The sequence below is a fragment of the Dromiciops gliroides genome, chromosome 3 (genome assembly GCF_019393635.1).
Source record: "Dromiciops gliroides isolate mDroGli1 chromosome 3, mDroGli1.pri, whole genome shotgun sequence".
In the NCBI taxonomy this organism is placed as follows: domain Eukaryota; kingdom Metazoa; phylum Chordata; class Mammalia; order Microbiotheria; family Microbiotheriidae; genus Dromiciops; species Dromiciops gliroides.
In genome coordinates this window covers 454,564,892-454,583,395 of record NC_057863.1, presented here as the reverse complement: position 1 = coordinate 454,583,395, position 18,504 = coordinate 454,564,892, and the positions used below count along the sequence as shown (strand labels likewise).

The following is an 18,504-nucleotide window of genomic DNA, read 5'->3' as shown; positions in this document are numbered from 1 at the left end:
AAATGAGGTAGTGGGATTAGAAGAGCCCTAGGCAGGCTGTAAAATTAGAAAATTATCAGAAGATTCTGCCCTTGCTCCCTTACTCTGCTTCCCACCACTCACTGTGGGGTGTCTTGGCTCAGATAATGACTTATTTGTGATGTATCTTCTCTTTTATTCTCCTTATTCCTCCCCCAAAGTTAGCTCCATGTAATGGGCAATGATATCTTTAAGCTCTGGCAAGAAGGGCTCTTGTCCCAGTGGACTTTGGAGGGTAGCAGGAGCAGCTTCTCCAAGACCTGATGACTTTGGCCTTTGGTTATGCAGAGACCTTTCCAACCGCTGACTGGGGAATAGGCTATACCCTTGACCATAGTGGGGTACCACTGGAGCCTCCAGGGACCTCATTGACTTCCACTATCTTTCTGGGACACTGAACAAGATAAGAGGCTCTCCAGATTAGGGATCCAAACCCCCTCAATGCTAAAAGAGTAGGTGGGTAGTGGGAGTGGCCCCTGAACCCCTCGTAGAGCTACATACCTAATGACACTAACCCTAGGATCTACACATTGAAAGTGGGAGCCCTGTCCACCCATGGAGACAGATCTGAGACCAAAGAACAGTCAATTATACCAACTCTCACAGGGCTAAGACTGAGCTGCACCCCCTCAGAGCACCTTGAATCCTGGACACTTTTTTTTTTCTGTGGGGCTATGAGGGTTAAGTGACTTGCCCAGGGTCACACAACTAGTAAATGTCAAGTATCTGAGGTTGGATTTGAACTCAGGTCCTCTTGAATCCAGGGCTGATGCTTTATCCCCTGTACCACTTAGCTGCCCCAAATCCTGGATACTTTGAAGAAACATTTAGATGTGCATTGATTGGACAAGAAACAAATATGGAAATGTCTCTTTTCAGCCTATTTTAAATATGTATCAGTAAATCAATATGCCTAATGTAGGGCCTTTAATTTTGCAATACTTTTTTTTTTTTTGGTGGGGCAATGAGGGTTAAGTGACTTGCCCAGGATCACACAGAGCTAGTAAGTGACAAATGTTTGAGGACAGATTTGAACTCAGGTCTTTCTGAACTCAGGGCCAGTATTTTATCCACTGTGCCACCTAGTTGCCCCCTGCAATACGTTTTAAAATCAAATTTATATACAGGGGCAGCTGGGTGGTGCAGTGGGTGGAGCGCTGGTCCTGGATTCAGGAGTACCTGAGTTCAGATCTGGCCTCAGACACTTGACACTTACTGCCTGTGCAACCTTGGGCAAGTCGCTTGACCCTCATTGCCCCACCCCCCACACAAAAAAATTATATATAGACGGGGCCCTGCAAAAATATTTGCCTACTCTTACCTACCTTTCCCTACCCTCTCCCGCCCCCAACATATACATACCCTGTAGACTGTCTCTGGACCCTCTAAACATGCACTGACTGCTGTAGGTCCAAGAGAGGGGACAGGATCAATGATTAAGCAAGAGCCATAATTCATTATTTTTATATAATTATATGTGTAATTATTGTCTCTTCCATTATCAACAAAGACTATTAGAAAATAGGGGCACTGGGGCAGCTAGGTGGTGCAGTGGATAGAGCACCGGCCCTGGAGTCAGGAGTACCAGAGTTCAAATCTGACCTCAGACACTTAACACTTACTAGCTGTGTGACCCTGGGCAAGTCACTTAACCCCAATTGCCTGACTAAAAAAAAAGAAAGAAAACAGGGGCACTTTTATTTCTCTATCCCCAATGCTTAGTACACTGCTTGGCACATTTTGGCACAGAATATACTTTTTAATTGATTGAAGATTATTTATTTTTGAAAATGTACCATTTTGAGCTGAATTATTTTTATTTTTTTCTCCCTATGATGATATGGCTCCACCCAACACTTGTTTATTTTTTCTTGTTACTTATCTATTATTTTTTGTCATATTGCCCTTTAAATTATTGTTTGTTGTCCTGCTTTTTTGGCATAGATTTATTCAAACATCTATGGATGTATGTAATAAAAAGAATCAAGCAGATTTTACCTGTAAATATTCCTTCTCCCAGGGTAGTCTTCAAATTCATTACTAGAATAGAACCTGTGAATATATTAAAAAGTTTTAATAGTACAGAGTAATGCAAGTGATAGCATAGTACAAGCAGATTTTTATTTGGTTTTCTATGAACCAAAATCTTCTTTAAACTCTGCTCCTATATGGTACAATTATATGGTTATATTGATATCATAATGATGCTGCTGAAACTTTTAAATATTCTGAAGTGTTTATTGAACCATCAAAGTGTGAGGTGGCCCAGCGCTAGGCCTGAAGTCAGGAAGATCTGATTTCAGACACTTCCCAGCAATGTGACCCTAGACAAATCACTTCTTCAATTGCAGGGGACAGATAAGCAGTACAGGAGTGTAAAGAAGGAAGAGCTCTATGTGGGTTAGAATCTCAGAGAAAGACTTGATGGCAGAGGTGAGGCTTGAATTTGGACTTGAACAATTACTAGGATGTGGACATATGGGGAGGAAAAGCGAGAATATTTCAGATGCAGGAAATGGACTGAGCAAAAGCACAAGGCATGGCTTATATAAGCAGTGAGAAGACTGTTTGGACTGGAGTACAGGATAATATGTGAATGAGTAGTGTAAGATATTTGAATAGGCAAGGTAGGGCCGGTTTGGGGAGAGCCTTGAATACCAAACTTAGGAGTATGGACTTGATTTGATAGACCACAAAGAGGTATTATAGCTTTTTGATGAAGGCACCATAAAAGAAATGTCTTATCATAGTTGATGGTATATAGAAGAGATCAGAGAAGAAAACCAGTTAATAAACTTGTGGTCATCTATGTGGGTAGTAAGAAAGGCCTAAATGAAGTAGATGGCAGTGAAAATGGAATGAATATGCTGAAGAACAACCCATTCTCATAACAGCTAAGAAAAGCCCCTGCCATGGACCCTTGAAATAGAGGGAAAGCTGGAGTCAGGGGGTGGCCATCTGGAAACCAGCAGCACTTAGAAGGAATTGTCATACAAATGTATTTTCTTCTTTGGGTCTGCAATAGTTTGTTCTCTCTACCCCATGATTTAAGTTCCATATTACCAGGAGTTACTAGAAATAATGGCCAATTAGCCCAGATTATAAAGTATCAAAAGGGAAATGATACCTACCAAACATTCTTTCTGAAAGAGAATATTTCTTGAATATTTCTTTTTAAAATATTCCCTTTTCTAAAGGCAGCCTAGCAAAATGGAGAGGACCAGCCTTAGTGCCAAAAAGACCTAGGTCCAAAACCTATCTCTGTCTCAATTGAGCCTTGTGGGCATGGGTAAGTTATGTAAATTCTCAATGTCCCAGCTAATTCTCTAAGACTGTAAATTATTGATCTGCACTGGTGAAGTGTTTCCAAATCAGGGAGTGAACATGACCTTAAAAACAAAGATCAAGACCCAAAACAAAATAATAATTGCTAGCATTTATACAGCTCTTAAAGGTTTACAAAGTGTTTTTTTTAAACAAATATTATCTCATTTTATCTTTATAACAACCCTGGGAGGTAGGTGTGATAATTAGCTACATTTTACAGATGAGGAAATTGAAGCAGATAGAGATTAAGTGACTTACCCAGGGTCACACAACTAGTGAGTGTCTAAGGCTGGATTTGATCTCAGGTGTTCCAGATTCCAGGTCCAATGCATCTAAGAGCCTCTAATTAAAACTACCTTAATGAAATTACAGCTTTTTCTATATGGCTTCAGATAGGTTCAATGTGTGAAATCATGGCTAATACTTACTTAAATGCTTGTTGATCGATTGAAATTAAAAGGAGTCAGATTTTGATTCAGGAAGGAATAACTTCCAAACAATTAGACCTGTCTAAATATAGAATAAACTGCCATTTGAAGTAATAAGCTCCCCATCATTGGAAGTGTTCAAGTGGAGATTATATGACCAGTTATCTGAGCTCCAGCTGAGAGGAGTCATACCCCAGGAGGAGGAGGAGCTTGTCTTACTGACCTCTTAAATCCCTTCCAACTCTGAGGTTTTTAGACTCCATGGTAGCTGCCCATAGAATGCTAAACTATGACAAGGAACGAATCAATCCCGAAGGGTATAGACTAAAAGAAACCAGGCAGTAGCATTTTTAGCTCAGTCTTAACACCAAGAAAAACACAAGCCGCACATCGTGCTATACAGAATACTCACAGTGAATCCTGCGTTACTTTGAATATGTTTATGGCCTCCCATTTGCCACTTGTAATTTGTATCGCATTTTCCTATAAAAAGACAAACATTATGTTCTGTAAATCTCGGTGTTATTTGAGCAGCCTCAGATGAATGCTCTTTGAGGAGCTAGTTCTTGGAAGGAACGTACCACAGTGTCATTGATGTAGTGAATGTGTTTGTAACCGTCCTTATCGCTAAATATTTTGTAGTACGAGATGCTGTCATAAGCAAAAACAGGTGCTGAGACAAAGAACTGAAAGATACGAAGAGAGATTATGGTTAAATCAGAAAGAGCTGGGAATAAAGACTATTTCATTAATGGGCACTTGCTTTATAGCCATTAGAATCCATTGCCTTCCCTGGTATTCCATGGTAAACATCAGAGGTCCAGTTTTTCACATACAGATAATTTTTTGTAATGGTTTTTCAGCTGTCAGTCATATGTGACAACTAACTTGCTCTTACTTGCTAAATGTTAAACACCTGTGTTGGTGACACTTTAATTACCTGACGTTATGTTCCCTCTATTTTGATACTTTGAGTTGTGAATTTAAGATTCAAATACATTTACCTAACAAATATGGTACTCAACTATCATTAAGGGCTTACAGGTCATTTAATTTGCTGGTCACAAGCCTATGGCAATTACATCATGAAAATAGTTTTGGAACATTAAAACAAGCCTAGATATTGTAGTCTCTGTTGTTCGGGGAGAATGATGCTGGCGGATTGAGTAAAGATCAAGAGTTCTGAACTGGGAGAAGCTAGGTGGTGCAGTGGATAAAGCACCGGCCCTGGATTCAGGAGGACTTGAGTTCAAATCCGGCATCAGACACTTAACACTTACAAGCTGTGTGACCCTGGGCAAGTCACTTAACCCCCATTACCCTGCAAAAAAAAAGTTCTGAACTACAATAGGGCTAAAACCAATAGGCCTTCTGCAATAAATCTATAACCAATATGGTGAGCCCATGGAAATGGAGAACCACCAGACTGCCTAAGGATGAGAGAACCAGTCAGGTCAGAAAAACAGAGAAGGTTAAAGATTCCTTTATTAGGACTGGGCCCATGAATGGCTGTTGTGCTTCTAGCGTGGCTAAGAAAGAAACACAGCCTCAAATAAAACAAAACAAACAAACAACAACAAAAAAAACCAAAACATGAAAATACTGAAGAAAACAGGCTATAGTTCTCACAGGGTCATCTGGTAGGGTAACATTTTCCATGGTATTTTAACTTCCTGGGGCAGCTCTTACTCTACATTGTGGCTGCTGGGAACTTTTTTTATCCCATTACCCACCACTATAGGACATAGGTAGATGAAAGGGTTCCCCCAAACTATTGGGTTTTGGGATAGATTAAGGATTTCTTTTGCAAGAGAGATATCACATTTCACAGGAATCCTAGACTGACAGTTCCACCTTGGGTAGAAGTTACAAAATGGTACTTCTTGGCACAGATAACCTAGATAACTGAATTCCATAGCAAGTCTTTAACATCCCTGGGCTGTTTTCTCATCTGTAAAATGTAACATAAACTATAAAATGAGGCACTTATATTAAATGACTTCTAAGATCCATCCCAAAGCAAAAATTTTATGCTAAATTCTTAAGGCACATCAACTAAAGTACCTTTTCATTTATAATATGAAATAGTATGTGCTATGATATAAGTACATAAATATGCATATGCACACACACAGACATGCACACACAAAGATTCAGCTTCATCCTCTGACTAACAGACAGAGATGATTTTTAAAAAATGTCTTTAAGCTCACTTAAAAAAATCTTTGGGGGCAGCTAGGTGGCGCAGTGGATAAAGCACTGGCCTTGGATTCAGGAGTATCTGAGTTTAAATCGAGCTTCAGACACTTGACACTTACTAGCTGTGTGACCCTGGGCAAGTCACTTAACCCTCATTGCCCCTCAAAAAAAAATCTTCTCTGGTTAGCTTTTTTTTTTTGATGGGGCAATGACTTGCCCAGGGTCACACAGTAAGTGTCAAGTGTCTGAGGCCAAATTTGAACTCAGGTCCTCCTGAATCCAGGGCCACTGTTTTATCCACCACGCCACCTAGCTGTCACCTAGCTGCCCCCTCTGGTTAGCTTTTAATGAATGTCTCCTAAGTAACAAAATGGCCCACAGATAACATTTTGTATGCTAAGACTACCACCTACCGAGTAAATCCAAAGCTAGGAGGCTAAAAGCAATAAATCTGCATTTGCTGCCTATGCAGTAGTAGCTTGGGGGGCAGCTAGGTGGCACTATAATGAACAGAGTGCTAGCTACATCTTGAGGAAGACCCATGTTCAAATACAGCCTCAGACACTTACTAGCTATGTGACCCCGAGCAAGTCACTGAACCTCTGTCAGCTCAGTGTCTTCAACTATAAAATGGGGATAATAATAACACCTACCTCTCAGAATTGTTTCAAAGATCAAATGAGATAGTGTTTGTAAAGTCCTTAGTATGGTACCTGACACATAGTAGGCAGTTATTATTAAAACCTGTTTCCTTCCTTCCTTTCTGGCCTTGGGAAAATTACTTAACCTTTCTGAATCTCAAGTCTACATCTAGAAAGTAATGGAGTTGGATTAGATGAACTCTAAGGTATTTTCCATCTATAACTTGATGCTCCCATAATGTCTAGATTATGTGATCCTTTAACTGACCCAAGAAATGTCTGTTATTGCAGTTTTGTGGCTATCAATTCATGATTGAGGTCATCTGGTATGGTCAGTCTTCATTTGCAATATGCAATCCCCACTGAGCCAAATCATGGAAATTACTTATTTATGACTTCATTATAATCAGTAACTATTAAAAGAGATTTTACAATCTCAAGAATTAGAGGCTCTTTCAAAACTGGCTCCATCATAAAAATCAAGACTAATGGTTTACTATTAAATTCTTTTAAAAATATTCGCTTTCTTTTCTTTATTTAGTATTTTATTTTTCCCCAATTGCATGTAAAAACATTTTAACATCAATTTTTAAAACTTTGATTTCCAGATTCTCTCCCTTCTTCCCTTTTCCCCTTCCTTGAGAAGGTAAGCAACTCGATATAGGTTATATATGTGTAATCATGCAAAACATTTTACTATTAAATTATTATTATTATTTTTAGTGAGGCAATTGGGGTTAAGTGACTTGCCCAGGGTCACACAGCTAGTAAGTGTTAAGTGTCTGAGGCCGGATTTGAACTCAGGTACTCCTGACTCCAGGGCCGGTGCTCTATCCACTGCACCATCGAGCTGCCCCCTATTAAATTATTTTAAAAGTTCCTATCTTATGTTTTTACATTGCCCTCATTTCCAAATATAATGCCTCTCACATCCAAAGAGCCATCCTTTATAATAAGAATAAAAAGGAGGGGCAGCTAGGTGGCACAGTGGATAAAGCACTGGCCTCAGACACTTGACACATAACTAGCTGTGTGACCCTGGGCAAGTCACTTAACCCTCATTGCCCCACAAAAAACAAAACAAAACAAAACAAAAGAATAAAAAGGAAAAAAAGAGAAAGAGAAAAAAGCATTGACTCGAATATTAAATGGTCTCAAAATATTTCTGGACATTTGGTAGTAAAGATGAGCTAAAGGTTTTTTTGTAGTCCCTTCAGTGAGTTATTTCTCTGAGCAGGTGAAAAAATTAGTTATAACTTCATAATGCTGTTAAATAAAAAATGGTGTAGACCTTAGTGCAAAGAATTAAGAATCAAAAAAACAGGAAGAGCATTTATGTTAAGCAAACATTGTGTTATCTTCTTCACTCTTTCCAATGCACACATCTAAGTAAACAATATGTTAGCCAAGCAAGTAAATCAGGTGCAGTAAAGAGAGTGTGAAATATTTCCGAGTTCACATTTGGAGAGCAGGAGTCCATAATGGATTTGGCATTAAAGGTGGCTATCCAGTGAGTCACACCTGTGCCCTAGATAAGCACCCAGATCAAGATCTTACCCAAAACAAACCATGACACAGCCTCTCCAATGGAGTCATTTATCATGGTCAAATTTCTTGATAATTTGTGCATCTGGATATAAAAGTTTATGAGCCTTTATTTATTATTTGCTTGCTAAGTAGGGGTGCTTACGTATGGTATGGCTCAAGATTGTAGTTGATATAAGTGAAGGAAAGAAACAAGAGAGGTAAAAGTCCTAGTTCTTTCAGCCCAATTAATGGCTAACCTCAATCTATATCCAATCAAAATGAGACTTGGAAACATCCAGAAAAATATCTACTTTGCTTAAACCCAAGGGTTTTGTTGAACGTATAGGCCAAAAGTAGTGTTTTGCTTAAATTATCTAAAATATTTCATCGATCTAAACATTAGGTTTCAAGTCCTTTTTTTGTTGTTATTGTTCAGTTATTTCAGTCATGTCCAATGATTCATGACCCCATTTCTTGGCAAAGATACTGGAATGGTTTGTCATTTCCTTCTCTAGCTCATTTTACAGATGAATAAATTGAGGCAATGAGGGTTAAGTGACTTGCCTAAGGTAATACAGCTAGTAAAAGTCTGAGGCTGGATTTGAACTCAGATCTTTCTGACTTTAGGCCAGTGCTCTAATGATTGTACCACCTAGTTGCCTCCTCTCCAAATTCAAGGGATGGCATTCTAGATAACATGATTAATTCCTCCCTCTTCTTATGTTGTTACCACATAATAAAATAACCTACTAAAAAGTTGGAAAAAAAATAATAACCTAGATTTTTGTGGTTTGTTTTTCCACCAGTACAACATGAAGAAAGTAGCTGGTTTTGCTCTGAATTGTTTGCTATTGTGCTAACCCCAAATTGGGATCTTGGATAACAAAGAGCTCCATGACAGAATAGAATCAGGAAGACCTAAGTTGAAATCTAGTCTTAAACACTTATTATAGCTATGTGACCTGGACATATCCCTTAAATTCTATTTCTCTCAGTTTCCTCATCTGTAAAATTGAATAGTACCTACCTTTCCAGGGTTGCTGTGAAGATAAAATCAGACAGTATTTGAAAAGTGCTTTGCAATCCTTAAACAGCTATATAAATGCTAGCTAACATCATCATTATCATTAGTGGAAGGAGCCCTGAACCAGCAAGCAAGATACCTGATTTCAAGTCTTGACTCTATGATATGACTGTCTGACCATACACCTGTAACTTAATGTCTCTGAGTTATTTTCTCATCTGTCCAATGTAATATAACATAAAATGAGGGCTTTATATTCAATCACCTCTAAGATCCATTCCAGTTGCAAAATTTCATGCTTCATCCTAAAGACATATCAAGGAAGACAATTTAAAAATGTTTGATAATAAATAGAATGTTGATGAAACATAGTATATGTATATGTACATATATACACACACATACACACATGTACATATATGTGAATATACACACATAATACGATGGAGGAGAAGCATGTACTGGGTTTACAGTTGGAATCCTTGTTCTGATTCCCTATGAGTCTCTAAGCCAGTCCTTTCTGAAATTCATTATTCTCTTTTGTAAAATGAGAATGCAGGACTTGTTGACTTATAAGGGATTCCTACATCTAAATCTATGATCCTTTGCATGTTTCCTTAAGACAATAAATGTAAGTAAAAGTTTCTGAAATCTGGGGCAGCTAGGTGGCGCAGTGGATAAAGCACTGGCCCTGGATTCAGGAGTTCCTGAGTTCAAATCTGGCCTCAGACACTTGACACTTACTAGCTGTGTGACCCTGGGCAAGTCACTTAACCCCCATTGCCCCGCAAAAAAAAAAAGTTTCTGAAATCCAAAATCTTGTCTCCAATTGATAAATGGTCAAAGGATATGAGTAGGCAGTTTTCAGAAAAAGAAAGCAACATCATCTGTAGTCATATAAAAATACTCTAAATCCCTATAGGTAAATGCAATTTAAAACAACTCTGAGGTACTACCTCACACCTATCAGATTAGCTAATGTGACAGAAATGGAAAATGACAAATATTGAAGGGGGTGGGAAAATTGGGACATTGATGCACTATTGGTCAATTTCTGAATTAATCCAACCATTCTGGAGAATAATTTGGAACTATACCCAAAGGGCTATAAAACTGTGCATACCATTTGAGCCAGTGATAACACTGCTAGGTCAGTATCCCAAAGAGATTTTTTAAAAGGGAAAAGGACCTTTTTGTACAAAAATATTTATAGAAACTCTTTGTGGTGGCAAAGAATTGGAAACAGAGGGGATGCCCATCATTTTGGGGAATGGCTGAACAAGTTGTGGTATATAATTGTAATGGAGTAATATTGTGCTTTAAGAATGAAGACCAGGATGATTTCAGAAAAAAGAAAACATGCAAAAACTTATGTGGGGGCAGTTAGGTGGCACAGTGGATAGAGCACCAGACCTGGATTCAGGAGGACCTGAGTTCAAATCTACCCTCAGATACTTGACACTTACTAGCTGTGTGACCTTGGGCAAGTCACTTAACCCTCATTGTCCCACAAAAAACAAAAACAGATAAAACAAAAAAAACTTACGTGAACTGATGCAGAGTGAAGTGAGCAGAACCAGGAGAACACTATGCAGGAACAGCAATGTTTTACAATGACCAGCTGTGAATGACTTAGCTATTCTCAGTAATATAATGATCCAAGACAATTCCAAAGGACTCATGATGAGAAGAAAATGCTATCCATTTCCAGAGAAAGAACTGATGGAATCTTAATGAATATTGAAGTATACTACCTTTCACTTTATTTTTTTCATGGTTTTTTGGGGTTGGGGTAGGAGAGGCATCTGTGTTTTCTTCTACAACATGACTAATATAGAAATGTTTTGCATGATTGCATAAGTTGAACTATATCAAATTGCTCACTATCTTGGAGAGGGGCAAGGGGAGGGAGAGATGAGAATTTGAAACTCAAAATTAAAAAAATTAATGTTAAAAATTATTTTTACATGCAATTGGGAAAAATAAAATATTTAACAATCTGGGAAGACTTATATGAACTGCTACTAAGTGAAGTGAGCAAAACCAGAAGAACATGTACACAGCAATAGCAATATTATAAAGATAATCAGCTGTGAAAGACTTAGTAACTATGATCAATACAATGATCCACTGCAACTCTGAAGGACTCATGATGAAAAGTACCATCTACCTCCAGATAGAGAACTGATGCTTTCAGATTGTATATTGAAGCATATTTCCTCTTTATTTTCCTTGTTTTTCCCTCAGAAGGTGACTATTGCAGAAATACTGCATTGCTATTGCAGAAGTCATTGCATGACTTCATATGTATAGTGGATGTTATATTTCTTGCCCTCTTACTGGTTGGAGGAAAGATGGAGGGAGGGAGAAAATTTGAACTCAAAATAAAAATGTTTAAAAATTGTTGATCTAAAGGCAGCTGGGTGGTGCAGTTCACCCTGGATTAAGGAGGACCTGAGTTCAAATTCAGTCTCAGACACTTGACACTAGCTGTGTGACCGTAGGCAAGTCACTTAACCCTCACTGCCCTGCCTCCCCCCAAAATGTTGATATAATATTTAAAAAGATACTTCAAATTTGCTTAAATAAAAATAAAAATTCTTCTGGGCTGTGAACAGGGTCAAATGCAAGATAATGACATATGGAGTATATATGTAAAAATGCAACTTCTTTTTAAACAAACATAGGAGGATTTGTACATGCAATAAGTTATCTCTCTTTCAAAGTGGTCTTCTTGGGAAGCTATACACGTATTCCAAGAATGTTGCCATTCTTCAAGATATTTTTTGATGTAACAGGGATTTGGCACATGTCCAGACCACCTGAAATGGAGGCACCCACATGGGAACCACCAGGAACTTGCTTTTATGAGACATGGGACCTGGTACATGTAGACATTCACTAGTGACCTTCACTCCTGGAAATCATGAGCTACTATGTCTCAGTCAGGTAGATTTAACAATAGGTCACCCTCAAACTGGTTTTTTAAAAAAAATCAGGCCATCAGGATGGCCAGATTACCTGGCTTTATTACTCATCTACTGTGTCCACCAGATTGGACTCAGAATGACTTTTGTCTTTTTCCAAGAATTAAATCTACAGTTAAAGAATGAAATTTGTAATCCCTAAAGATATTGGAAAGAATAATAACTATAGCCATATACACAGCTCTTTATTTGTTTTTTTGTTTTTTTGTTTTTTGTTTTTGTTGCAGGACAGTGAGGGTTAAGTGACTTGCCCAGGGTCAAACAGATAGTGTCAAATATGTGAGGCCAGATTTGAACTCAGGTTTTCCTGAATCCAAGACCAGTGCTTTATCCACTGCACCACCTAGCTGCTGCCCCCTTATAGCTCTTTACATACTCTATCTCATTAAAGTTTTATAATAACCTTTTGTGGTACACACCACAGGCACGACTATCTCCATTTCATAGAAGAGACTGAGATTTAGATGAAGTGGTTTATGCGGGGAACTTAAATTCAGGTCTTTCTTAATTCCAAATCCAATCCTCTTCCCATTAATCCCACTGCCTCTCAAAGAATGTGCTCTGAAATCTGATGGTAAATCATTCTTTCAAACATTCTTTTTTTGTGTGTGAGGTAATTGGGGTTAAGTAATTTGCCCAGGGTCACACAGCTATTAAGTGTCAAGGGTCTGAGGCTAGATTTGAACTCAGGTCCTCCTGAATCCAGGGCCGGTGCTCTATCCATTGTGACACCTAGCTGCCCCCAAACATTCTTTCAACAAAGTTTACTATGTCCAAGGAAGCACAACACTATGTGAGTGATTGTCTGGATACAAATACACACAGGATATATTCTAGAAAAGGGGTTCTGAAATATTTTAAGCAACAGACACAGTTGTAATAAGAGTATGTAGGCTCTAGCTTTGGAAGACAAAGCATTCATTTGTGTATATAAATTCTAAGAGTGTGACTAATTTTTTTTAAAAACAGCCATGTTAACCATAGAATGAGGAGACTGAACTACATAATTTTTAGGGTCATTCCGACCCTAACTCCTATGCTTCATGATTTGACTCCATGTGCACAATTCATATGTTCTAATAATAGAAGAAATAAAATGAAAAGAAATTTTCAAGTGTATAGTCAACCAGCAATCAGTACAACTCTTTCCATTCTTTATATGGCAAAGTTCTAAAAATGGGAATGTGTAAGATGAAGTTATATTCTATTGTCTTTAATAAAGTGATACTCTTGTATCCTGAGCTTCTGATAGGATTACTTAGGATGTATATGTTCTCTGTCTGCTAAACCTAGGAAGTCCATTTGAGAATGACCAAGAATATAATCCTCTTAAAGAAACCCATCCTTTCACTTAGTTCTTCTCATTCCACGTGCCAAGCACAAGAGTCTTCTGTATGCAAAGCATTGTGCTAGGCACTGGGGATTCAAAGACAAAAGTCACCCTACAGTCATTTTAAGATCAGAAAAACATAGATATAGAACTAGAAGGGACCTCAAAGTCCAGCAAGTCCATTTGTCCCATTTTATAGATGAGGAAACTGAGGTTCAGGTAGGTTAAATGACTTGTGTGAACTCACACAGGTAGTAAATTTCAGAGGCAGAATTTGAACCCAGGTACTCTGACAAAAGCCAGGAGTTCTGTCATAATGTTTCAGGGTATGAATTGAGATAAGGTAGCTCTTTTTTTTTTCTGAATAATTTTCCCATAGGTTCATTTGGGATATATTGTAAATATATTAAATAGAATTTATTATATATACAAATATCTACCTCTAGATGAATTGAAAAAATTTTTTGTGAAAGTGCCCTTTTTAATAGGAAAATAATGGGAAAAATTAAATCTGAAGGTATAAGTAAATGACATGAATGAACTTTGGCAGAGATTCATTTATAATTTAATTGCCACCTTAACTGTTATATTTCCATTTGTACAAAGCATTTCACCCTATGAATGATTTTTATAATTCTTTATTATCTATGTAGCCTGAGTTAATGTGTTAAGGGTACTGAGAGTTTCCTTTATGAAACCTAATGTGTCCATGTGGTAGATAAGCAGCCTTCCTATCCAGCTATTATTTGACTATAATCCCACTTCTGTGGGAGTGGGTAGCATCTTTATACTTTTTTTTAGGTGAGTTCAAACCTATCTTTTACTGCTTTTCAGGGATTGGTGAGTTCCAATGGGATACAATGGAGATAGTTATAACACAATTTCCCCTTCCCCCCTCCCCATCTATTTAGATCCAGGGATAAAAACTATAAAAAGAAGCTAGACAAAAAAGATCACAATAAACACAAAAGCTACTTTTGAGCAGTAATGAGTATTAGAGTGCCTACCTTCCTTCTGGGCTTCATTAAAAATTTTTTTCAGTCCAGGTTGCATGGAATTTAATACAGAAAGAGCTTTCTTAAGAAAAATTATTTTCTATAAATTACTTGTCTAATCACATTGCTATAAAAATCCCATTTGCTTTTTTATACCTTATTATCAATCAAAACCATTAAAAAAATCTCAGATATCTGATGAATGCCAAGGATCTCATATATTTTAATTCTGTTAATTTTTCTGTCTTTTAAAAATATTTTTGGGTGGGTTCAGGAAGAAGAATTTAGAAATGCATGTCTAGGTGAAGGAATTAGTTTTAGGGCATGAAAGATCTTTCTTACTTCCAATATAGCACTTAAAATATAGACCCTGAGATCTCATTCTGAAAATGTACTTTTCAAATTTTGAAATTTTCTGGCACAAAATTACTTAAGGAATTACTTCCTTTGTGCTTTTTACCTTTAAATGTGTCTATGAAAACAAGTAGTGCCAGTTTGGATACATTTCAAAAATTCCTTTGATAGCTGAGTATCTGTCAAATTTCATGAAAATATTAAGGTAAAGAGCAAAATCATACTCCACCAGCCCATCCAGTTCTGCTTTCTTCTATGTGCTGCCGGCTCTGAATAACAAAATAAGACATTAAGGATTTCATTACAAGGATGATCACTTGATTTAACATTCTTAAAAATGGAAATTAAATCAATTTCATTGACTGTGTGCAAGGCACTTTACTAGGTGACTAACTTCTGATAAGAATTTGAGGATGATCTAAATGAGCATTAAAAAAAGTCATTTGAAGTATAATTCTATTTGAAATGTTGACTCTTACTATAGATATTTCATTACTTTTTTCTCTGTAGCTGCAATGTTTTGACGTCTTTTCTCCTAAAGGGCAAGGACTCATGTCCATTTCAACGTCCTGTGGAGATCCAATACAATGTAAGTGTTTAGAGAAGTAGTTAAATAATAGTTAGAGAATAGCCATGTCTCACAGTGGGAACCATGCTAGATTGTTTCCTTCCTCAGTCTCTGAACTATGAAGAAGGAAATAGCTGACGGTTTACAAGTCATCTTATTTTTATACATAACCATAAAATGGAAAATGTTCCAGTAAAATTTTTTTTAATATATCAGTGTCATATATGAGGTCATCTATAAAGCATATTTATACACAGTAAGACATTTCAGTGAGATTAGTAACATCAAATTGATCACTTTGACATTTTTTGCCCTATGAGTGTGATCTCAGTCTGACTTCCAGGATGAAGAGCAACTAGAACTTTTATTAAGAACCAATGTTGTGTGGGGCAGCTAGGTGGCACAGTGGATACAGCACTGGCCCTGGAGTCAGGAGTACCTGAGTTCAAATCTGGCCTCAGACACTTAACACTTACTAGCTGTGTGACCCTGAGCAAGTCACTTAAGCCCAATTGCCTCACTAAAAAAAGAAAAAAAAATAAAAATAAAGAACCACTGTTGTGGCCTTTGGTCTGAGACAGCCAAATGATCATCTTTTTATTAATAACCTGCTGGTCTTATTAATAAAATGATTAAATTACCCAGAAAAAGAGCCAATTTTGCAAACTTTGTGATATGATTTATCTTGGTATCTTTCTTTTCTGTTTTGCTTCAGATATAACCATGGAATTTTATTGTTATTGGTCATTTAACCCTTAAATTCCTTTATTGGCTTAATATCCTTATTACTCAATTAAACGTTTGTTGGGTCCCTGAAGACCCTTGTCTCAGATCTGTCCAAAGATTTGATCACAGAAAATTTACATTTTGAAGATGAATTATTTAATGAATTGAACATTAATAGACATTACTTAAACATGGGACCTTTAGTGAATTCTAGTGTCTATTTTATGGACATAAAATTAAAATGAACCTTTCAAAATGTTTATTACTTATTAAATAAAAGTTTTAAATGTCTTTGAAAAATATTTTTTAAAGGTGCTACACATTTTTATAATTTAAAATGTTTTTCTGAGAAACTTTGGTCTTTATTGCATACCTGAAGGCTTTAAATAAATGTAATACTAAATGACCACACACATCTATATGCAAACTCCAAAATACCATCAATATTTCCAAATGTCTTTATGTTTAACACACTATAAGCTCCATAAGGAAAATCATAAATATTTCTGCTAACACATAATAGGAGAAATGCGTGTTTTCAAAATACCTCGGACTAACAAGCAATTATACCCTTTCCTTGTCAAGAAATTTTTGTTGAAACAAAGATCTTTCAATTTTGTTGTTGTTTATCCTTCATTCTTGAAGATCAGTGACATGGATGGAGAGTGAGACCAGAAAAGAAAACAATTGCTATTTACACTCATTGGAAGCCACCAAAACCTAAACAATGAGCCACAGAGGTGTGGGTTGGGGCTATTATTGGCCACTTGATGAAAGCCAGAGTGATTTGGGTTTAAAGATATAGTCCTGTAGCTCCATCTAAAATATAATGGGCTTTTAAAAAGTGTGTCTTTTCAGAGCTATATTTCAAGAAATTTAAAATAAAAACTACATGGGACAAAAAGTTAATTGTCCCTGCTTTTTAGGGAAAAAAATAGAAGGAGAAGGAAAAGAAGAAATAGCTGCATTCCCCAACTTCTGCTCAAATTGGCAGGTTGCATCCCCACAGGGCAGCTACTACCACTCTCAGATAACATAGTAGAGACAGTTAATACAAAATGTTCTCCTAAGAACTTGATTCACTCCATCCCACAAATACACACACACAGCATCCATGGGAGGAGTAAGCTTAAACTTAGACCATAATAGTAGTGAGGCTCATGTGTAAGAAATATGTTTATCTCACTTAATGTTGAGCTAAAAAACACTTATAGAAAATTTAAGAAAAAAAATTTATTCAGGTATCTTGCAAAGTAATGATTATATATATATATGTGTGTGTGTGTGTGTATATATATGTATATATATATATATATATTAGCTTGAGTCACTTTGACTTTTAGAGAACCTGAAATTTTTTATATAGTATTCTGATAACTTTTCCCTTGTAAAACACATCCTGTTTTCTAGATGGAATTAAATGATTTATTTTGATTCAAAGTGGTTTTATTTTCTTACTTCAAAAAGGTTTATTCCATTTAGCCTAATGAAACATTTCTTTCTAATTAAAGATTCCATGAACTATCAACAGCGTTCTGCTTCCAGGTTTTCCTATATCCCTGTCTTTCCCTTTTCTTCTTCTTCTTCTCTCTTGAATCAAACTTATAAACTTATATGAGACTTCATGTCATCTCCTCCCCAATCCTCTTTATCATTATCATGTATTTGTCATTATTCTTTCCTACCTCACCCTAATTTCTTTTTCTTGTCTTTTATTTTCTACTCTTATTCTATAAGATTTCATTTCTGACTCTAGTTTCAGTCCTAACCGTCCAAGTACATTTTATCTCTTCATTCATTACCTTTCTAAATTCCATTTTAATATATATTCTATTTTTAGCTTAATATATAGCAGCTAGAGTAAGTATAGCTATGGACTTGTGTTATATATTATTTTGGAATAACAGTGAATTTGTAGCCTGAACCTTCTTTTTTTTTTTTTTTTTTTGCAGCGTGCCAAGTAATCATAGCATTAAAATTAACCGCATAATAAACATTAGCTATAGAAATCTCCGGTTTTGCATATTCATTTTAAGAAAATACAGCAATGGTTTTGATATACTATACCTTTGGACACTCCCAGTTTTGCATGTTTTCTCTGAAGTCACATATAGACAGCACTGTAACATTCTGGACTCGTTTTATCCATTGCAAACATACTCGTTCATCTGTTACCCATGTGATCCAACTAAAATAATAGTCACTGTAAATAAAACAAAATGGACAGTTATCATCATTTGGTCCAGATTGTGAGATCATATTTATAAGCATAGGAGAACATAATGATCTAACTATTGTTGGCATAGCCATTTTGAAAAGATGGTGTTATGGGATATGTATTAAATATGACAAGATCAAAGGATCATGAACTTAAAGGTGA

The 18,504-nt window shown here is 36.6% G+C and overlaps 1 protein-coding gene across 1 annotated transcript in view; it reads right to left on the bottom strand.

Moving 5' to 3' along the window:
• LOC122747778 (fibroblast activation protein alpha) overlaps nt 1–18,504 on the bottom strand; it is an 81,071-nt gene that overhangs the window by 40,162 nt on the left and 22,405 nt on the right. Inside the window, exons 10-14 of the mRNA XM_043993619.1 lie at nt 18,192–18,327; nt 15,055–15,099; nt 4,355–4,459; nt 4,186–4,256; nt 2,017–2,070 (exon numbers count right to left, since the gene is read on the bottom strand). Coding sequence (XP_043849554.1) covers nt 2,017–2,070; nt 4,186–4,256; nt 4,355–4,459; nt 15,055–15,099; nt 18,192–18,327 — 411 coding nt within the window. The remainder of the gene's footprint in view (nt 1–2,016; nt 2,071–4,185; nt 4,257–4,354; nt 4,460–15,054; nt 15,100–18,191; nt 18,328–18,504) is intronic.